Raw genomic sequence first — 23,551 nt, forward strand, 5'->3', positions numbered from 1 at the left:
AGGCTGGCCTCGAACTCACAGAGATCCGCCTGCCTCTGCCTCCCGAGTGCTGGGATTAAAGGCGTGCGCCACCACCGCCCGGCAAGATCTTTTTTGAGGGTGAGTCAAGCTTCAGCTATCATTTCAAAACCCCAGCAAAGCCCTTTTTGCCTTTTCTTCTTTTAATGATGAAAATTATAGCATCCTTTATAGTAATAGCATTAAAGGCTTGGGTTTCCTAATGCTATAGCATCAAGTTATGAAAAACAGCTTGACACTCTTCTTTCAATGTATGCTTGCCTAGGAAAAGTTGCTAATATGGGGAATTAAAAATTTGTCAAATATAGGGAATTTAATTTTGGCTCCGGCTCAATCCTCCAATCTCAGGGAGTAGCTAGGATGTGAGTGAGAAACTGGTCTCAGGACATGCATGCTGCAGAAGATTCTGAAAAGATTTTCCAGGATTTTAGCTATTAGGAAAAATAATGTATTACTTGGTTTTTAAACATAAGGCCAGCGTTCAAGTAACAGATGGCATGCAGGAGAACACTTGAACGTGACTCTGGAGCATTGCTCAGTGGCTGAGGAGTTGCCTGTCCTGTGTGAGACACTCAGTTTAACCTGTGTCTGCAAAGAAAGGGAAAGAAACGAAAGTTTCAGATGTCCATTCTAAGCCTGGTGCACGCCTTTAACCCCAGCACTCGGGAGGCAGAGGCAGGTGGATCTTTGTGAGTTTAAGGCTAGCCTGGTCTACAGAGTGAGTTCCAGGACAGCCAGGTCTTCGTAGAAGCACTGTCTAAGTTCTTTTTCTATTGTAAACTTGTGTTGCATAGATAGGTTGCTGACTGCTGGTGTTTCTATGGACATAAAGGGATTTGTACATAATAAGGAGTTTAATTTATCTAGACACTGATATTATGATGTATAATGGATATCTAATATGATACATAGACACTTCAATTTCATCAAGCATTTTTTTAATACTACAGGTGTGGTTCAGGGCTAGAGTTGTGCACAGCTCTGGGTTCAATCTGCATCACCTTAAAAACAAAATAAAAGAAGCCACTCTTTCTTCTCTATGCTAATAGGAGGAAATGAGAATTCTTTGAGAATCTTATTTTCTACTCATGCAGTATGGGAATTTTTCAAATTTCTCTTCTGAGGAGTCATATTTATATTTAAATCCATGAGTATAAAATGCATGTTAATTTGGGGAAAACATAACATAGATACTCATGATGCATGTATCTATGACATGGTAAGTAGATAACAGTCTACACAAAACATCACTTCTCTTTTCAGTGTTTATTAGCATGTATTAATCGTGAAATGTTCATACATGTGTGTGATGTGTTTCAATCACACTCACTCTCTGATTGCCACCCCTTACCTCCACCCCACTTCCTCTTCCCTTTCCTCTTCACAACTAGCCCCGCTCCAATGTTCATGCCTTTTGTGTGTTTTTTATCGGGGTGGTTTACAGGAGCACAGGTGAGGATAATTTTGTTTTGTCTTGGTTTGGTTTCCTTGGCTTTATGATTCAGGTCCCGTTATGTCTCCCAGGCTAATCTTGAACTCTTCACCTTGTGGTTGGAGACACATGGTTTCACACCCACCTGTCCCTTAGCTAAAAAAAGAAAAAAAAAAACACACAACACAGGTAACTGGATTGATGACTGAGAAGACCGTGGGAAATGGTCAATTCCAATGCTCTTAAACTATGTGTGTAGATAACAGGTTGTAGAATATAAGTAGGCTGGAAAATGAAATAACTGGTAATTAATTTTGTCTCCTTTTAAAAAGGAAGTGTTAAAGTACACTACATATCTTCCAAGTTTATTCTGAATATCCAGAAAGTTCAATACACACTACACAAAATTGGGCCTTAGGTTCATCACTGTTGAAGTTGGTTAGTCTGATCTGTACGTGAAGATTCACAACATAATACATAATATTCTGTAGTGTGGTATACGTTTCAAATTATATATAATGGTCTTTAAAGAGGTTAAACATGTAAGTATCCACTGTAATCCCGTAGTAAGATTAAATTTCGCGGCTATTTCATAGCTGCATATTCAGAGCAATATATACATTTTGGGAAAGGATTTCTAAACAAAATACATTGCAATTCCACTCGAAGCCTCTGGGCGCCGCTGTCGGCCAGTGCAGAGCAGGCTCCAACGCCCGGCATCCCTCAGTCTCTAGGCTGGAATTTCCTGCGCAGAAACGAATACACTCCAAAGGGAACTCTCGCTCACAGAGACTAAGACACAGATTCCCAGCCCCAAACTGGGGTCCAGCTGTACGGGGCCAGATGCACCACCACCTCGGAAGACCGCACTCTATCCTACTGTGAAGATCCGAAGACTTAGAGAGAACCCGAGCCAGCAATGGGAGGGAGCTGCGCGCAGAGGCAGCGCCCCGGCCGCCCGCAGGTACTGTTTACCCTGCTGCTGCTGCCTTTGTTCTGTCCCGCGCTGGGCCAGCCGGTCCGCTACTCCATCCCGGAGGAGCTGGACCGCGGCTCTGTGGTGGGGAACCTCGCCAAGGATCTGGGGCTCAGTGTCCTGGAAGTCTCTGCAAGGAAGCTGCGGGTTAGCGCTGAGAAGCTGCACTTCAGTGTGGACGCGGAGAGCGGGGATTTACTGGTGAAGGACCGCATAGACCGCGAGCAGATATGCAAAGAGAGAAGAAAGTGTGAGTTGCAGTTGGAAGCTGTGGTGGAAAACCCTTTAAATATTTTTCATGTCGTTGTGGAGATTGAGGACATTAATGATCATGCTCCTCAATTCGAGAAGAAAGAGACGCGTTTAGAAATTCTAGAATCTGTGTCGGTTGGTACACGAATACACCTTCAGCCTGCCACTGACCCTGACATAAATTTGAACTCAATTAAAGACTACCAGATAAGCTCCAACCCTTATTTCTCATTAATGGTTAGAGTTAATCCTGATGGCGGCAAAACTCCGGAGCTGTCTCTAGAGAAACTCCTAGACAGGGAAGAACAGAGGTCTCATCGCTTGATACTGACTGCCTTGGATGGAGGGGACCCGCCTCGCAGTGCTACCACTCAAATAGAAATAACTGTAAAGGACATCAATGACAATCCTCCAGTGTTCAGCAAAGAAGAATATAGGATCAGTGTTAGTGAAAATCTGCCCCCAGGGTCCTCCGTGTTGCAAGTGACAGCCACTGATGAGGATGAGGGCATCAATGCTGAGATAAGTTACTACATTCAGAGCACTGCCCAGAGCACAAGACACGTGTTCTCTCTAGATGAGAAAACAGGCGTGATTAAGAACAACCAGCCCTTGGATTTCGAAGAGGTAGAAAGATACACCATGGAAGTGGAAGCGAAGGATGGAGGCGGTCTCTCTACACAGTGTAAAATCATCATAGACGTCCTAGACGAAAACGACAACAGCCCAGAAATAATCATCACCTCTCTTTCTGAAGGCATCTTGGAGAATTCTCCTCCGGGAGTGGTGGTGGCCCTCTTCAAAACGCGAGATCGGGATGTCGGAGGAAACGGAGAAGTGACGTGTGAGATAGGCAAAGACCTGCCTTTCAAGATCCATGCTTCTTCTAGCAACTACTACAAGTTGGTAACAGATGGAGCCATAGACCGAGAGCAGAACCCACAGTACAATGTCACCATCACGGCCACGGACAGGGGCAAGCCACCCCTTTCTTCCAGTACAACCATCACTCTGCACATCACCGACGTAAATGATAACGCCCCGGCTTTCCAGAAGTCTTCTTACATAGTCCACGTGGCGGAGAACAACCCACCTGGAGCCTCCATCGCTCAAGTCAGCGCCTCGGACCCCGATTTGGGGTCCAATGGTCACATCTCCTACTCTATCATAGCCAGCGATCTGGAACCTAAATCGCTGTGGTCCTACGTGACCGTGAACGCACAGAGCGGAGTGGTGTTCGCTCAGCGCGCCTTCGACCACGAGCAGCTGCGCTCCTTCCAGCTGACTCTGCAGGCGCGCGACCAGGGCTCGCCCGCGCTCAGCGCCAACGTGAGCATGCGCGTGCTGGTGGGCGACCGCAACGACAACGCGCCACGCGTGCTGTACCCTGCGCTCGAGCCCGACGGGTCCGCGCTTTTCGACATGGTACCGCGCGCTGCCGAGCCCGGATACCTGGTCACTAAGGTGGTGGCTGTGGACGCGGACTCGGGACACAACGCCTGGCTGTCGTACCACGTGCTGCAGGCCAGCGATCCCGGGCTCTTCAGCCTGGGGCTGCGCACTGGCGAGGTGCGCACAGCGCGTGCCTTGGGCGACAAGGACGCCGCGCGGCAGCGCCTGTTGGTTGGTGTTCGCGATGGTGGACAGCCGCCCCTCTCGGCCACTGCCACGCTGCTGCTAGTGTTCGCTGACAGCCTGCAGGAGGCCCTGCCAGACCTCAGTGACCACCCACTACCCCCTGACCCTCAAGCGGAGCTGCAGTTCTACTTGGTGGTGGCCTTGGCCTTGATTTCTGTGCTTTTCCTCCTGGCTGTGATTCTAGCCATCGCGCTTCGACTGCGACACTCCTCCAGCCCCTCTGTCTGGGGCTGCTTTCAATCTGGTGTTTGCTCTAAGACTAGGCCAGGGGTTTCTCTCAACTATAGCGAGGGGACTCTGCCTTATTCCTACAATCTGTGCGTTGGGCATACGGGAAAGGCGGAGTTAAATTTCCTGAAATGCAGCGCACCTTTGCCTTCTGCTGAAGACGTAGTTTGCGGTAGTTCTCCTGGGGCTTTAATTCCGCTTCACGTTGGGGATGATTTGACTACACATCCCGAGACTCTGACACCGGTAAGTTTCGTTTTATTCTTTAATAATCCTAGTTTCTCTTGTTTCATCCATAGTAACTTCGTTTTGGTATCCAGGTCCGTATTTGAAAAATCGGTAGCTAACTGCCACCGCGTCTTCTCAATGGTGAAATGATGAGTTTTTGTTCATAAGTTGATCTATCCTTCAGTGAAAAAAAAAAAAGTTAACAAATTGGAGCTGTCCTGTAAGGCTCCGGTGGGCAAACAAAAGCAGCAAAAGTCTTGGGGCTGGAGAGATGCCTCAAGGGTGAAGAGCTCTGTTGTTTCTGCAAGGAACAGGCATTCGGTTCCCAGCACCCACAGTGGCTCTCAACCATCCACCACTGTAGTTCCGGGGCAGAGGGAATCTGACACCGTCTTCTGACTTCCTTGTGGTGCGCGTTCATATGCGAGGGCCAAACACTCATATACATATAATAATTATAATAGTCTCGGCGTCTAACCAAATAAATGAGTAGCCTATCCAAACTCACTACTTAAATGAATTTATGCATCTAATTTATATGTCTTAATGTTTAAAGCGCGCTGAACTATCTTAACGGTGCTCCTTTCCAGGAAAATATTCATTGTAAATCATTTCTGCTGCATTTGGATGTCTCCATTTATTTTTCACTCTTTTTTTTTTTTTTAACTCCACCCTTGAGGGGTGATTGGGATATCGGCTAACAGATCTTACAACTTCTGTTCAGTGGCAGATGCTTCTCTTGGGAGGACACTTGAAGTTTTGTTCACATTCTCAAGGTTTTGTGATCCCCAAAAGTTAGTATAACTGCCCGAGGGGGATTTTCTTCTCTACTTCAGTTCTTCCAGCTCTATTATTCTCCTCCCTTTTCTTAGAACTTCTTTTGCACATTTTCTCAATCTTTTCCTCTACATCGAAAGGAATGATTTCCAAGAACACTGTGAGATGCTTTTGCCTTTTTGCTTTCAATCTGTTTGTGATTTAAGATCTTTGAAAGTAAAAAGATAAAATTTACGGTTGGGTCTGGCCATTACCTACCTAGAATTCCAATGCTCGGGGGTAAGACCTGCCTCTCAGAACTAGAACAAAATGTCTGAAGAATGCCACACTGACTGAGACACTTTTAAACACCCTGTTTCCTCTGTAAAAGAAGTAAACCTGTGACTCCTTCTGGGTGTGGGTGGGCAGGCAAAACTCCAAATTTGTAGTCCACCTTCTTCACACTACCAGGTGAGCTGCCTAGGAGAAGACATTCTTAATATTGGTATTAATGCTCTGATACAATAAGATACTTGGAATAAGGCTGGAGAGATGGCTCAGTGGTTAAGAGCACTGGCTGCTCTTCCAGAGGTCCTGAGTTCAATTCCCAGCAACCACATGGTGGCTCACAACCACCTGTAATGAGATCTGGTGCCCTCTTCTGACATAAAGGTTTACATGCAGATAGAGAACTAATACACAAAATAAATAAATCTTTTGAAAAAAAGATACTTGGCATAAAAACTTAGAGTATTTGCCTCACATCCTTTGATTCCCTACACTGGAGAAATATCACATCACTGCATCTTTGGTTTTTTTTCTGGGGCCTGAAATGCTTGTAACATCTTTGTCTTTCCATTACAACACACTTTGGTAGGCAACCATACAATTTGCTCTTTTTACTTTCTAATTATTTGATGAATTCATTTTTAAATAGCCTAATTAAAATTTCAATAACAATCCTATGTAAGAAAAAGTACATTTTTAAAAATCATTAAGTAACAATAAACTATCTTGTCAGCCTCTTACAGGATTATAAACTAAACAACATAATCTAATTAAAGAAAATAAAAATCTTTCAAAGTGAATTTTATCAAAAGGAGTATAATTGCCTTCATGTGAATGAATATAAAAGTTGTGAGATTTTTTAACACAAAAAAATAAACATTATTTATGTTTTAAGTAAGTGTGTTCCTGTTGGAAATAAGTTGTAAATATTGTCAATTTAACTTATACACTCCCCCAGTAACCTACGAGTTGAGAAGGGCTCGGATATAGTTCAGTGATGGAGAACTTGTCTAGCATGTATGAAAGCCCTGATTTCAATCTCACACCCTTTAAAAAGAATGAACAGAGAAATCAAAGATCAATATAAAATAAAACAACTCAACAGATGCATTTGCTGAGATTCTGTAGTAGGTGCAGTAACTTCTTCAGACTCTGAGCGCCGCTATTCACCTACGAAGAGCAAAACGCCGCCAGAGCTCAGTCGGGATTCTCAGGGTCCAAAGGCTTAAAGCCTCTCAGTTCCCGCAAAACGGCTCCTGGGCTGCAACGAAAATCACCCAGGAATTTAAGGTACTCCATCCGAGACTCCTGAGGCCACAGAAAGAAGAAAAGAACCGGGTAAAACACACAGCGCGCCCGGCTGATGGGAGAGAGCTTTGAGAAAATTCCGTGGTCAGGAGACAATGGCCGCACAAAGGAATCTCTTAGAGCGCACCAAACTGGTCCTCCTTTTCCTGTGGATGCCCTGGGAGTCCGCAGCTCGGCAGATCCGCTACTCCGTTCCTGAAGAACTAGAGAAAGGCTCTTTTGTGGGCAACATCTCCAAGGACCTGGGGCTGGAGCCCCGCGAGCTGGCGGAGCGCGGGGTCCGCATCGTCTCCAGAGGTAGGTCGCAGCTTTTCTCTCTGAACCCGCGAGGTGGCAGCTTGGTCACTGCAGGCAGGATAGACCGGGAGGAGCTGTGCGCCCAGAGCGCGCCCTGTCTCCTCAGCTTTAACATCCTTGTGGAAGACAGGGTGAAACTTTTCGGGATAGAGATAGAGGTAACGGATGTCAATGACAATGCGCCAAAATTCCAAGCAGAAACTCTAGATGTAAAAATTAATGAAAATGTCGCATCAGGGATGCGTTTTCCTCTCCCGGAAGCTATTGATCCGGATGTGGGCGTGAACTCTCTGCAGAGCTACCAGCTCAGCCCCAATAAGCACTTCTCCCTAGGCCTTCAGAGCGGTGCTAACGGCGTCAAGTATCCAGAGCTCGTGCTGGAGCACGCCCTAGATCGTGAGGAAGAGGCCATTCACCACCTGGTCCTCGTGGCCTCTGACGGTGGTAACCCTCCCAGATCCGGCACAGTCCTCATCACTGTGACTGTCTTTGATGCAAATGACAATGCTCCAATCTTCACCTCGCCTGAATACCGAGTGAATATTCCAGAGAACTTGCCTGTGGGCACGCCGCTGCTAAAAGTGACTGCCACCGACAAGGACGAAGGCGCCAATGGAGAAGTGACATACTCCTTCCGAAAATTACAGGACACACAACTGTTGAAATTCCAACTAGACAAAAGTACTGGGGAGATAAAAATATCTGAAAATCTAGACTACGAAGAAATGAGTTTCTATAAAATAGAAATCCAAGCTGAAGATGGAGGGGCCTATCTTGCAACTGCCAAAGTGTTGGTTACAGTAGAAGACGTAAACGACAACACTCCGGAGGTGACCATCACCTCTCTCTTTAGTCCAGTGGCTGAAGACTCGCCTGTGGGAACTGTCATAGCCCTTTTGAACGTGCATGATTTAGACTCTGGGCAGAACGGAGAGGTAACCTGTTCCCTCTCAGGGAATCTGCCGTTTAAATTAGAAAAGTCCATTGACAGTTACTATAGACTAGTGACAGAAAGAGCCCTTGACAGGGAGCAGGTGTCCTCTTACAACATCACAGTTACAGCCGCGGATGGGGGGAACCCGCCTTTGTCGACCAAGGCTCACTTCACTCTGCACGTGGCGGACATCAACGACAACCCACCCACCTTCTCTCAGGCCTCCTACTTTACCTATATCCCAGAGAACAACCCCAGGGGCGCCTCCATCTTCTCGGTGACCGCCCTGGATCCGGATAGCAAAGAGAACGCCCAGATCGTTTACTCTCTGGCTGAAGACACCATCGAGGGGGCACCGCTTTCTTCCTACATATCCATCAACTCAGACACTGGCATCCTGTATGCGCTCTGGTCCTTTGACTATGAGCAGTTCCGAGAACTGCGGGTGCAGGTGACTGCCAGCGACAGCGGGAAGCCTCCCCTCAGCAGTAATGTGTCATTGACCCTGTTCGTGCTGGATCAGAATGACAACTCCCCGGAAATCTTGTACCCCGCTCCACCCACCGATGGCTCTACCGGTGTGGAGCTTGCTCCCCGCTCAGCAGAGCTGGGCTATCTGGTGACCAAGGTGGTGGCGGTGGACAGAGACTCGGGACAGAACGCCTGGCTGTCCTACCGCCTGCTCAAGGCCAGCGAACCTGGGCTCTTCTCGGTGGGGCTTCACACAGGTGAAGTACGCACCGCGCGGGCCCTGCTGGACAGAGATGCCCTCAAGCAGAGTCTGGTGGTAGCTGTGCAGGACCACGGCCAGCCCCCTCTCTCCGCCACGGTGACTTTGACTGTTGCAGTAGCCGACAGCATCCCTGATGTTCTGGCAGACTTGGGCAACCTGGAGCCACCGCAGGACTCTGAAGCCTCAAGCCTCACCCTCTACCTAGTCGTGGCAGTGGCGGCGGTCTCCTGTGTTTTTCTCGCCTTTGTCATTGTGCTGTTGGCTCTCAAACTTCGGCGCTGGCACAAGTCTCACGCGCTTCAGTCTTCGAGAGATGGATTGGGTGGCCTGCCTGCTTCTCAGTATGTGGGCGTGGACGGGGTGCGCGCTTTCTTGCAGACCTATTCCCACGAGGTTTCCCTAACTGCTGATTCGCGCAAGAGTCACCTGATCTTCCCGCAGCCCAACTATGCAGACACGCTCATCAGCCAGGAGAGCTGCGAGAAAAAAGATCCTTTGTCTCTGTTAGATGATTCGAAGTGCCCTGTAGAAGATGCCCCTCTGGTGCCAGTGAGTGCTGATTTTACCTTTTCTTTAAACAATTATGATCAGATCTACATTTAGGCTTGAAATCCAGGTGGTGGAAATATTAGATCTCTACTTTTAAACCACCGCTCTCGGTTCCGGCGACACTTGCGTCTCGCTAAAACATTAAAGAGTAGAATCTGGTGGTTAAGACTGTTTGGAACCTATCATGAAAATCACCCAGATTGCCATAAGGTTGTTATGAATAGCTATGCAGAACCTTGTGTTGCTCTGAGTACAACATTGGCGGTTCCTAAAAGGGAACTTCCTATGGAAGTGTCTGTTGGTAGCGCTGCGACCCTACCGCTTTAGACAGCTCTTTTGAAGGCAAGTGTGTCAAAATTAGGTAAACGTCAGAAACAAATGCATTAGCCCCACCAGATACACAAGCCACATCCAAGGCTGTTCACTGTAGTTCTTTGAGGACAAAGTCAGTATGTTTTTGCAGTTCTATTTCTCAAACAATACCTTATATACTCCTTAGAGATTTTAAGTTATTCATTGATATTCAATCAACAATTCATAACTATGTGCTTAGAATTTTTATAAGCAAAATCATACCCATATGGCTTTCCTTTTGCATATAATTATATAAACTCTTACTATATGAAAGATACAGGCTTTTAATTTGACTTTCCTTGCCCAATGAAGATTCTAAGAATTTATACGGTTAAATTGAGATTTTGGATTCTCTGTCCTTTTTTCTCTTCAAAATTAAACATGTCAGTAATTAAGGCTAACAGGTAAATATGGATTGGGGTGGGTAATGTCTGTGTTCCCAAGAACAGAAGCTAAAAGTGTGATAAGGGTATTTCTCTTTAATGTAGAAGAAAACTCAGAGGAAACGCGAAAGCGCTGGGACTGAACTTTCAAATAAACTAAGAGATAAGAGCAAAGGAAGAAAAGGCAGTTCTGCGGGGGGGGGGGGGTGTCAGAATTTAAGCAAAGATGGGCATGAAACCCTTCTAAGTCAATGATTGGTGGAGGTACTGGTGAGCACATTTAGTTCAAGACAACGATGATGTATTTGGTTCGACCTTTGGATTTATTATTACTCTACAGAAGTTACTAGAAAAAGTAGTGTTCTACCAAGTCTCACAATACATCTGAGACCCTGACATTTTTGTGTCAACACTTGGTTAACTGTAGATTCATGGAAGGTAAGTACACATTCTGGAGTTATAATACAATTTACTCATTGAAACTATTGTTCCACATCTTTCCCCCACAAGAGTAATAATTATTATGTATATATTTCAGTTCCGTTATTTGAAAAAAAGCAAGCTTCAACAGCACTCTTTTGACGTTGTAAAGAGTCTATTAAAATTCTTAGGGATAGAGGGAAGGCTCAGTGGTTGGGAGCATTGATTGCTCTTCCAGAGGACCCGGGTTCAGCTCCTAGCACCCACATGGCAGCTCAGGCTGTCTGTGACTCCAGTTCCAGGGGACCCGACACCCATGGCAAAAACACCAATGCACATAAAATGAAAATAAATTTTTAAAAAATTCTTAGAGCAAGACTGACCATACTGAATGACTGAATACAGCCAGGGTTGCAGTCTAAATATGGATGAAAGGGTTTTTACTTTTTAACTGACTAAAGCTAGAGTTGATGACAAAAGATAATTTTCCTCAAAAGGAGTGATAATCATTTCCTGTGGATGGGTGATCTGGGTAACAGTGGGCCATGGGCTGGATCTGTGTACCTTCCCTTTACTTTCTTTCATGCCTTTTTATTAGAACAAAACAGTCTTTCAATCTACCCAAAATTACTATATTTTTACGAATTAAATATAATATTTAATATTAAAATTTCCACGATGGAAACAAAGTCAATAAGAAACAAAATTCAAATATTTTAGCTTATCAACTTGCGCTTAATATAAAATAAAAGATTCCTCAAAATATGAAACGCCAGACTGCAATTCCACTCAGAGCCTCTGGGCGCCGCTGTCGGCCAGTGCAGAGCAGGCTCCAACGCCCGGCATCCCTCAGTCTCTAGGCTGGAATTTCCTGCGCAGAAACGAATACACTCCAAAGGGAACTCGCGCTCAAAGAGACTAAGACACAGATTCCCAGACCCAAACTGGGGTCCAGCTGTACGGGGCCAGATGCACCTCCGCCTCGGAAGACCGCGCTCTATCCTACTGTGAAGACCCGAAGACCTAGAGAGAACCCGAGCCAGCAATGGGAGGGAGCTGCGCGCAGAGGCAGCGCCCCGGCCGCCCGCAGGTACTGTTTACCCTGCTGCTGCTGCTGCCTTTGTTCTGTCCCGCGCTGGGCCAACCGGTCCGCTACTCCATCCCGGAGGAGCTGGACCGCGGCTCTGTGGTGGGGAACCTCGCCAAGGATCTGGGGCTCAGTGTCCTGGAAGTCTCTGCAAGGAAGCTGCGGGTTAGCGCTGAGAAGCTGCACTTCAGTGTGGACGCGGAGAGCGGGGATTTACTGGTGAAGGACCGCATAGACCGCGAGCAGATATGCAAAGAGAGAAGAAAGTGTGAGTTGCAGTTGGAAGCAGTGCTGGAAAACCCCCTGAATATTTTTCATGTCGTTGTGGAGATTGAGGATGTTAACGACCATGCTCCTCGATTCCCAAAAGATGAAATAAACCTAGAAATAAGTGAATCCATTAACCCAGGTATGAGAACAATTCTGGAGTCTGCGAAAGATCCTGATATTGGTGTGAATTCACTGAGCAAGTATCACCTAAGTCCTAACGAGTATTTCTCATTGTTGGTGAAAGACAATCCTGATGGTGGCAAATACCCAGAATTAGAACTGCAAAAGACGCTGGACCGAGAAACCGAGAACACCCACCACCTGGTGCTGACTGCTGTAGATGGTGGGGACCCGCCCCGAAGTGGTACTGCTCAGCTCCGAATCCGAGTGGTAGATGCCAACGATAACCCCCCAGTGTTCAGCCAAGATGTGTACAGAGTCCGCCTTCGGGAAGATGTGCCTCCAGGCACGGCCGTCCTAAGGCTAAGAGCGACAGATCAGGACGAAGGCATCAATGCGGAGTTCACATACTCCTTCCTGGGTGTGGCTAACGAAGCTCAGCACGTGTTCTCGCTCGATTCCCTAACTGGAGACATCGTAACTCACCAGCCCTTGGATTTTGAAGAAGTAGAAAAATACACGATTGATGTAGAGGTAAAGGACAGAGGATCTCTTTCTTCTCAGTGTAAAGTAATTATAGAAGTTCTAGATGAGAACGACAACCACCCAGAAATAATCATCACTTCCCTCTCTGATCAGATATTGGAGGATTCCCCTTCTGGAACGGTTGTGGCCCTCTTCAAAGTAAGGGATCGAGACTCCGGGGAAAACGCACAAGTCACGTGCAGTTTAAGTGGAGACAGTCCGTTTAAGATTCATTCTTCTTCCAATAATTACTACAAGTTAGTGACAGATAGCATCCTAGACCGGGAACAGACCCCGGGGTACAACATCACCATCATAGCCACAGATAGAGGCAAGCCACCCCTTTCCTCCAGCATAATCATAACTCTACACGTTGCTGACGTCAACGACAACGCACCTGTCTTCCAACAGCCCGCCTATCTGGTAAATGTACCAGAAAACAACCAGCCCGGTACCTCCATAGCCCAAGTCAAAGCACGGGATCCAGATCTTGGACTAAATGGCCTCGTCTCCTACTCCATCATAGCCAGCGACCTAGAACCAAAGGCGCTGTCCTCCTACGTGTCGGTGAACCAGGACAGCGGAGTGGTGTTCGCTCAGCGCGCCTTCGACCACGAGCAGCTGCGCTCCTTCCAGCTGACTCTGCAGGCGCGCGACCAGGGCTCGCCCGCGCTCAGCGCCAACGTGAGCATGCGCGTGCTGGTGGGCGACTGCAACGACAACGCACCGCGCGTGCTGTACCCCGCGCTCGAACCCGACGGCTCCGCGCTTTTCGATATGGTACCGCGCGCTGCCGAGCCCGGATACCTGGTCACTAAGGTGGTGGCTGTGGACGCGGACTCGGGACACAACGCCTGGCTGTCATACCACGTGCTGCAGGCCAGCGATCCCGGGCTCTTCAGCCTGGGGCTGCGCACTGGCGAGGTGCGCACAGCGCGTGCCTTGGGCGACAGGGACGCGGCGCGGCAGCGCCTTCTGGTCGCTGTGCGGGATGGTGGACAGCCACCGCTCTCTGCCACTGCCACGTTGCTCCTAGTTTTCGCAGACAGCCTACAGGAAGCATTGCCGGACCTTGTCGATCACCCCACTCCTTCCGACTCCCAGAGTGAGCTTCAGTTTTACCTGGTGGTAGCCTTGGCCTTGATCTCAGTGCTTTTCCTCTTCGCGGTAATTTTGGCCATTGCTTTGCGCTTGCGACAGTCTTCCAGCTCTTCAACCACTGGATGCTTGGGGCCAGTTCTCGGCTCCAAGTCTCGACCTGTACTTCCACCGAACTACAGCGAAGGGACATTGCCCTATGCCTATAATTTGTGCGTGCCGGGAGATCAAGCTAAGCCAGATTTTAATTTTCTCACCTCTGTTGGTGATTATCCAGCCACACAAGATATTCTCAACAAAGATAGTTCCTCAGCACTGTTGACTAGCATTTTAACTCCTAGTGTTGAAGCAGACGAGAAGACCTTTAACCAGGTATTTAATATTATGCTTTTTAAATGCCGGTAAACCAATGTGCTCCAATATAGTTGTGCTATTTTAAGGATTTTGTTTTTGTTTTGTTTTGTTTTGTTTTGTTTTGTTTTGTTTTGTTTTGTTTTGAGACAGAAGTTTCTCTCTGTAGTCCTGGAATTTGCTGTGTAGACCTGGCTGACCTAGAATTCACAGAGATTTGCCTGCCTCTGCTTCCCGAGTGCTGAGAATAAAGGGGCAAGCCACCTGGCCGGCTCTATTTTTGGAACTTAAAGTTCCTAGGAGAAATCCAGGCCAAACTCATGCTATCCCTGTGTTTGGAAGGGATGTGGGAATGTGGTTCGGTGACAAAATCCATGTGCCTCGTGTGAAACATTCCCAGTTCTATCCAGCACATACAACAAAAGGTTCGCAGTGGTTAAATACACTACTATCCAAACATCTTTAATTCTTTCTTTTTTTGAGGGTTGAGGGTATAGTATGCTCTAGGTCCTGGCTTTGATTACTGATTCTCTCCTCCCTGTCCTCTGGCCTCTAACATATACAAGTATATGAAACGCTCACGCGAGTGTTTCATTAAAAATGGCTTGCATTTATAAGTATGAAATACAGCCGGGCGGTGGTGGCGCACGCCTTTAATCCCAGCACACGGGAGGCAGAGGCAGGCGGATCTCTGTGAGTTCGAGGCCAGCCTGGGCTACCAGGTGAGTTCCAGGAAAAGGCGCAAAGTTACACAGAGAAACCCTGTCTCAAAAAAAAACCAAAAAAAAAAAAAAAAGCATGAAATACAGTTACATTTTATTATCTTTTAAATGATAACCATAATGCTATTCAAAGTTTGAGTGAAATATTCCGTCTTTATTTTGCTCGTTAAAAAACAAAATGATTCATTAAAAAATCTTTGGTGGGGACTGAAGAGATGTCTTGGTGGTTAAGAGCATCGCTGCTCTTTGGGAGGACCCATGTTCAGTTCCCAGCATCCACAACTGAAGGATCACTACTGCCTGTACCTCCAGTTCCACCTTTTTCTGGACTTCACATGAACCCACACTCACACGTGCACATACTCACAAAGACACATACACATAATTAAAACAATAAAAATAACACCCTTGGGGGAAAAAGTAGTAAGAATAATAGCCATGCATCCTACCTCAGGATTTTATGGAACACGCTGTTTTCACATCCACAAATGTCGTGTCTCTTCCGTCAGTAAAACCAGTTGGAATCACAACTAATCTGTGCGTTTTCAGTTCCAGTAGTATTTCAAAACTTTAAATTAAACATGTCCATTTAATATCTACCCTTTTCATAAGTGCGCCTGGTGAATTTTACATCACATCACATAACTATTTTTGCGGTTTTCAGCTTTACAATTGTGTATGATTCACGGAAAAGGTGAGTGTGACAATTTCCTCTGCAACGGACTTCCGATTTTTCTTAGTGTTGTAATAATAAGATTGGGCTCTAGGCGCCGCTGTTGACCAATCAGGGAATGGGAGGGCAAAGCTATTGAGTCCTTCTCCTGAACCTCTACCACACAAAGCCGAAAGGGATGGATACTCACGCATCCTAATTCTGGAAATAAAAACACCTCCGCTCGCTTTGGATTATATTTTGGATGCGGACGACCTGGAACCTCGTAGACACAAAAGCTAATTCAGAAAAAAATAAACTGGCGCAAGAACCCACGAACTGCACTCACTCGGAGCCATGGCGAATCAGCCTCACAGCCTGGACCGCCGAGCGCTGGTCCCGCTGTGCATTTTCCTAGGGACCTTGCTGACGTTTGGGACCGGGCAGATCCGATACTCGGTGCCAGAAGAGACAGATAAAGGCTTCTTCGTGGGCAACATCTCCAAAGACCTGGGGCTGGAGCCCGGGGAGATCGCGGAACGCGGAGTCCGTATCGTCTCCAGAGGCGAAATGCAGCTTTTCGCTCTGAATCCGCGAGGTGGCAGCTTGGTCACCGCGGGCAGGATCGACCGCGAGGAGTTGTGTGATACCTTGCCCTCCTGCTTGCTAAATTTGGAGATTCTCGTAGAGGACACCCTGAAGATCTACGGAGTGGAGGTGGAAATAATGGACATTAATGATAACGCCCCCAGCTTCCGGGAAAAGGAAGTGGAGATCAAAGTCAGCGAGCATACTAGTCCTGGATCGCGATTTCCTCTTCCTAGCGCTAGGGATCCAGATGCCGGGATGAACTCCCTCCAGAGCTACCAGCTCAGCCCCAGTAGTTACTTTTCCTTGCAGGTGAGAGGCGGAACTGATGGGGACAAGAATCCAGAGCTAGTGCTGGAGGAAGGCCTGGATCGGGAGAAAGAGGCTTCTCACCACCTCCTCCTCACAGCCTTAGATGGGGGAGATCCCATCCGCAAGGGCACGGTTCCCATTCGCGTGGTGGTCCTGGATGTAAATGACCACATCCCAAAGTTTACACAGTCTGTGTATAGAGTGAGTATTCCTGAAAACCTCAGCTCTGGAACTCGGGTGCTCGTGGTGAACGCCACAGACCCAGACGAGGGTATAAACGGAGAAGTGGCGTACTCATTCCGGAAAATGAAAAGCAAAGCTTCTGAAATATTTCAGTTGAATTCTCAAACTGGAGAAGTTCTAGTCGGAAAGCCTCTGGATTTTGAAAAATACAGATTCTATGAGATGGAAATTCAAGGCCAAGATGGTGGAGGACTGTTGAGCACCACCACGCTGCAGATCACAGTTACGGATGTGAACGATAACACTCCAGAGATAACTGTCACCTCTTCCATTAACTCAGTGCCGGAAAACTCTCCTTCAGGTACAGTAATTGCCCTTTTAAACGTTCAGGATCAAGATTCTGGAGAAAACGGTCAAGTCACTTGCTTCATTCCTAATGGTCTTCCTTTTAAGTTAGAAAAGACGTATGGAAATTATTATAAATTGATAACAAATAGTGAGCTGGACCGGGAGCAAGTGGAGAGCTACAATATTACATTAACCGCCAAAGATCAGGGAAGTCCACCCTTGTCTACAGAAACTCACCTCCTGCTCAAAGTGGCAGATGCCAACGACAACCCTCCAGTTTTCACTCACCCCTCTTACTCTGCCTACATTCCTGAAAACAACCCCAGGGGCTCTTCCATCTTCTCGGTGACCGCGGTTGATAGAGATAGCAGAGAAAATGCCCAGGTCACTTACTCTCTGGCTGAGGACACCATCCAGGGGACACCTCTATCCTCTTACGTTTCCATCAACTCAGACACCGGTGTGCTGTATGCCCTGCAGTCCTTCGACTATGAGCAGTTCCAAACCCTACAACTGGGAGTGACTGCTAGTGACAATGGCGACCCACCACTAAGCAGCAATATTTCGCTGACCTTGTACGTGCTGGACCAGAACGACAACACTCCAGAGATCCTGTACCCCTCTCTCCCCACTGATGGCTCCACTGGTGTGGAATTGGCGCCCCGCTCTGCAGAGCCCGGTTATTTAGTGACCAAGGTGGTGGCGGTGGACAGAGACTCGGGGCAGAACGCCTGGCTCTCCTACCGCCTGCTCAAGGCCAGCGAGCCAGGGCTCTTCTCGGTGGGGCTGCACACAGGGGAGGTTCGCACTGCCCGCGCCATGATGGACAAAGATGCTCTCAAGCAGAGCCTCGTCGTATCTGTACAGGATCACGGCCAGCCTCCCCTCTCCGCCACAGTCAGGCTCACCGTGGCGGTGGCTGACAGCATCCCGGACGTTCTGGAGGACTTGGTTAGTCTGGAGACTCCCACCAACCCGGATGAGTCAGGCCTCACCCTGTACCTAGTGGTAGCCGTCACTGCAGTCTCTTGCGTCTTCCTCATCTTCGTCATGGTTTTGCTGGCTCTCAGGCTTCGGCGCTGGCACTCCTCGCGTCTGCTCCAGGCTGCCAGCGGATTGGCTGGCATGCCTCCGTCGCATTTTGTGGGCGTGGACGGGGTGCGCGCTTTTCTCCAGACCTATTCCCACGAGGTTTCGCTCACAGCGGACTCGAGGAAGAGTCACCTGATCTTCCCGCAGCCCAACTACGCAGACACGCTCATCAGCCAGGAGAGCTGTGGGAAAAGCGAGCCTCTCCTGATAGCTGAAGACCCAGCTACCGTTTTAGGCAAATGTGACCCAACAGATAGTCAGGTGAGATATAGTTCTTTGCCTCCCAATTGTTGTTGTTTTGGCACAGGTCTTGAAGGGTCTTTTGCTGAGCTGGTTTTGAAAATTAGGCTTGGGTAGAAATAACTAGTCATACATATTTAGAAAACGTATTCGTTGGTTTGTGTTGTGTGTACCTTACCGTCATCAGGTTAACATTTTTTTCAGAAGGGCTTTATCAAAGTCCATTTTTGGTGCTTGCATATTTTCTTTTGATTTTGAAAGGCTAGGTCGATTATCTTGACTTGCTTTGTAGTGCGTTAACTTCAGTATTGTTATCTATCATCATGATTGGTGGCTATCGATGTAAAGGAATTGTGATTCAATTCGATGATTCACAAACAGATTTTATTTTAATTTCACAGTGTCTCTATAGTCTACCATGATTTGCTTCTAATGTTTAAATTTAACTCAACTCTGGAACATGCTCTCTGCAGCGTTTCCTCGTCTATCTATCTACACACTATTCGTAATGAGGTTTTCTTCTGAGGATGCATAGTTCTGTTTTGCTTTTTGGTGGTCGATGGTGTATTTGGATCCTGTTGACTATTTCAGTTTTGTATCTTTGCTTCATTCTATCAAAACAGACTTTGTTACAAGACTTTGCTGGGTGAGGGAATGCAGGACCATTTTCTTAGGCTCCCTGTCTATCGCTACTGTGAATTCACTAGATTGTATGAGAAAAACCGGACTGTTGAGCCAATGTTGTTTTCTTTTATTCTTTTACTGTAGTATTAGATGCAGTGCTTTTTCTTTTTTCCTGTTTTTTTTCTTTTTTCTTGTTCATTTTTATTTTTCCTTTCCTTTTTGAACGTTTGTGAGGTAACAAATCCACATATAGAAATTATTTATTTATTTATTTTTATTTATTTATTTATTTTTCAAGACAGGGTTTCTCTGTGTAGCTTTGCGCCTTTCCTGGAACTCACTTGGTAGCCCAGGCTGGCCTCGAACTCACAGAGATCCGCCTGCCTCTACCTCCCGAGTACTGGGATTAAAGGCGTGCGCCACCACCGCCCAGCTAGAAATTATTTTTACCCCTCAAACTTTCAAATTCAGATTTGTTTATATGATTTGTGATGATTAGAGATAAGAGTGGGTATTTGGGGTGTATAAGTGATTGATTTAGGGGCTGTGATATAGTTCAGTGGTCAATAATGTGCTTAGCATGTGCAAGATCCTTGGCCAAAGCCCTAGGATGGTGGGGGAGCTGACTTTGCTCATATTCATTTCTTCTTTTCTCCTCCTCCTCCTTCTCCTTTCTTCTTTTTCTTTGTCTTCTTCCATCTAGGAGCTTGAGTTCCTTTTTTCTTTCCTTAAATTCATTTTGCACTACATCTAAGCATATTCAATTGCTGTAATCAGAAAGAAAAGAACCTCGCTATTGAAGCCTCAATATTTATCCAATAATATGCATGTTCTCTGAAGCAACGGCAAACGAGGAAAAGAGACTTATCGAGATTTGATCACAAGAATCACTTCCAAAATCAAACTCCACATTCCTATGTCATGTCTGGAGATTTGATTCAGTTACTTGCACATTAGTATTTCCTTTCAAGTTTGTGTTTTTCACTTAGGAATTTGATCTTAATGTAATTCATTGTAAATTTGGGGATTGGACACAATTCTTCAACTGTTGGGAAAGGAGTTCTTCTTAACAGGTGCCTAAATTTGTCTTGAAGGCAAGAAAAATATTTGAGTGTTTTGAGTAGTATTTATGCTTATGGAATTCCAAACTCAAAAGAGAAAAAAATCTAAGGCACTACACTTGAACTAGAATTAGATTATTCAAAATGCTGCAAGGCACTTGATTGGTAAGGAGAGTTTGTTTTGTGTTTTTAAGCACAGTCTAAACTAGTTGGGAGCTGTGAACTGAGCTCTTGAAGAAGAAAAAGAAAAGGTTGGCTCTGAAAGTTGCATGTCACTGGAAGTTCAGTTAGGATGCAACATATAGTTAATTTAAATAAGATAAAGAGAAAATGCGCTCACATCTCATGCCATCAAATTCTTAAGGGTAAATGCGCATTTAACAATCCTTGTGATGCATCTATATTATAACTAGAAATAATTTAGGGCATTGGCCATTTTTATTTCAAATGTGCCCTAAATGGTTTTGAATGCCCCTTCTCTGGCAATTATGCATGTGTCTGATTGAAGATGGTATGTGGCGTCATTTCTCCACTTTCAAGTTTTCCCATACCACTTGGTGGGGCTATTTTTCTACGTGGTTTTGAGGAAATACTTGCCTGGTTCTTCTACTTAGTGTTTCTCTGATAGGAAAAGACAAGCCTTTTAATTTGACATTACTGGGTTAATAGCTATGCTACAGATCTCATATCTGGGGGGGCTTTGTTCAATAGCAACACTGGAAAACAGACAAATTCTAAACTCGTAAACTCCTTTGTTGGTTGTATCCCAACATAGATCTGTCTTTCTAATCCCATTGAGTCTGCAAAGGCTTCTGGTTGCAATTCTATAAGTGGACTCTGGGCGCCGCTGTTGTCCAATAGCTGTAAGCGCTGACTTCCAGGCTCTACCAGTAGAAATTGTGAACGATCACTGAAGGCTTAAAGAGTGGGGGGACTTGAATTTTCTGCTTAGCAAATCATATTAGAGACTGTGGTATCCTCAAACTTGGAGTGAGCGTTTGGGTTTTCTTCGTGGTGGAAGTAGTTCGTGAAGCCTCTTCCCTTCACCCGGAAGGCTATGAGAAGGATGGAGCGCAGCGTGAACCTGGGGAACAGGACCCCGTGGAGGCAAGTACTCTTTCCGTTCTTGCTGCCTTTGTTCTGCACGGGGCTTTCGGAGCAAGTCCGGTATTCTATTCCGGAAGAAATGGCCATGGGCTCGGTTGTGGGAAACCTCGCTGAGGACCTGGGACTGCCTGTTCGGGATTTACTGACTCGGAATCTCAGAGTTATCTCAGAGAAACCGTATCTCACTGTGAACCCTGAGAACGGGAACATAGTTGTGAGCCACAGGATAGATCGCGAGTTACTGTGCTTCCAAAGCCCTCTGTGTGTCCTGCCCTTAGAGATTGTGGCAGAAAATCCCCTAAACGTCTTTCACGTCAGCGTGGTGATAGAAGATATAAATGATAATCCGCCCCATTTCCTCCAAAACAGTATTGTTTTACAAATCAATGAACTTGCGATTCCAGGCACTAGGTTTGGCCTGGAATCTGCCATAGATGAAGATGTAGGACCACACTCTCTCCAGAGTTACCAGCTCAGTTTGAACGAGCATTTCTCTCTGGCGGTGAAGGACAAGGCTGACGGCAAGGATGCCCCAGAATTAGTGTTAGAGAGGCCTCTAGACAGGGAAAGGCAGAGCTCCCAGCTCTTGATCCTGACAGCAGTGGATGGGGGAGAACCAGTACTAACCGGCACTACTCAGATTAAAATCGAGGTCACTGATGCCAATGATAACGCCCCAGTGTTCAGCCAAAATATGTACAAAGTCAGTCTTAGAGAGAACATGCCCTCAGGCACCTTTGTGCTAAAGGTGATGGCCACTGACCAGGATGAGGGTGTCAATGCAGAGGTCACCTACTCCTTCAAATCACTAGGAGACGATATTAGAAATAACTTCATCCTAGATCATCAAAGTGGAGAAATTAAATCTGAAGGCCCTATAGACTTTGAAACCAAGAAGACTTATACCATGAGCGTAGAGGCCAAGGATGGTGGAGGCATGGCCACAGAATGTAAAGTTGTAATAGAAATTCTCGATGAAAACGACAATGCCCCAGAAGCGGTTTTTACTTCGGTGTCCAATTCTATAGCCGAGGATGCAGAACCTGGGACAGTAGTGGCTCTGTTCAAAACATACGATAAAGATTCTGAAGAAAATGGAAGAGTGACGTGCTTCATAAAAGAAAAGGTTCCTTTTAGAATTGAATCTTCCGCCAGTAATTATTATAAGCTTGTAACAGATGGAGTCCTGGACCGGGAGCAGACTCCAGAGTACAATGTCACCATCATCGCCACTGATGAAGGCAAGCCACCCCTCTCCTCCAGCACAAGCGTCACCCTGCATGTTGGGGACATCAACGACAATGCTCCAGTTTTCCATCGGGCCTCCTACTTGATTCAAGTGGCTGAAAACAACCCGCCTGGTGCTTCCATTGCTCAAGTAAGCGCCTCGGACCCAGATTTGGGGCCCAATGGCCATGTTTCTTATTCCATCATAGCCAGCGACCTGGAACCTAAATCGCTGTGGTCCTACGTGTCGGTGAACCAGGATAGCGGAGTGGTGTTCGCTCAGCGCGCCTTCGACCACGAGCAGCTGCGCTCCTTCCAGCTGACTCTGCAGGCGCGCGACCAGGGCTCGCCCGCGCTCAGCGCCAACATGAGCATGCGCGTGCTGGTGGGCGACCGCAACGACAACGCACCGCGCGTGCTGTACCCCGCGCTCGAGCCCGACGGTTCCACGCTCTTCGACATGGTACCGCGTTCGGCCGAGCCCGGATACCTGGTCACTAAGGTGGTGGCGGTGGACGCAGACTCGGGACACAACGCCTGGCTGTCATACCATGTGCTGCAGGCCAGCGATCCCGGGCTCTTCAGCCTGGGGCTGCGCACTGGCGAGGTGCGCACAGCGCGTGCCTTGGGCGACAGGGACGCGGCGCGGCAGCGCCTTCTGGTCGCTGTACGCGATGGTGGACAGCCACCGCTCTCGGCTACAGCCACGCTGCACCTGATCTTTGCTGACAGCCTGCAGGAAGTCCTACCAGAACTCAGTGATGATCCTCTGCCCTCTGACCCCCAGAGTGAGCTGCAGTTTTACTTGGTCTTGGCCTTGGCCTTGGTCTCAGTACTCTTCCTTTTCGTTGTGATTCTAGCCATCGTCCTTCGCCTGCGACAGTCCCACAGTCCTGCAGTCTCGGGCTGCTTTCAGTCTGGCGTCTGCTGTAAGACTAGACCAGGGGTTTCTCTCAACTACAATGAAGGGACTCTGCCTTATTCCTACGATCTCTATGTTGCCTCCAATTGTCAAAACACGTCTCATTTTCTTACCTTAATGCCAGAAATGGTCCCTCCGCAAGGTCTTTCTATGGACGCTTCTGTGGAAGTGAGTGTCACTGAGGAGAATAACAAGATACTCTCTGATTCTATCGCTTCTACTCACGTG

General features: G+C 47.0%; 1 protein-coding gene across 19 annotated transcripts in view; it reads left to right on the forward strand.

Annotated features, from left to right (window-relative positions):
- LOC102907684 (protocadherin gamma-C4) overlaps positions 1–23,551 on the forward strand; it is a 200,658-nt gene that overhangs the window by 92,033 nt on the left and 85,074 nt on the right. Inside the window, exon 1 of one of the 19 annotated variants that reach the window (XM_042264432.2) lies at positions 101–4,790. The exons of 13 other annotated variants lie outside the window; for them this stretch is intronic. In XM_042264432.2, coding sequence (XP_042120366.2) covers positions 2,370–4,790 — 2,421 coding nt within the window. In that variant the 5' untranslated portion in view covers positions 101–2,369. Of the gene's footprint in view, positions 1–100; positions 4,791–6,673; positions 9,638–9,680; positions 14,267–15,036; positions 18,404–19,430; positions 23,549–23,551 lie in introns of those variants that run through there. 5 more of the 19 variants (XM_042264443.2, XM_076555061.1, XM_042264431.2 and 2 more) reach the window with 5 other exon arrangements.

The sequence above is a fragment of the Peromyscus maniculatus genome, chromosome 19 (assembly GCF_049852395.1).
Source record: "Peromyscus maniculatus bairdii isolate BWxNUB_F1_BW_parent chromosome 19, HU_Pman_BW_mat_3.1, whole genome shotgun sequence".
NCBI lineage: Eukaryota > Metazoa > Chordata > Mammalia > Rodentia > Cricetidae > Peromyscus > Peromyscus maniculatus.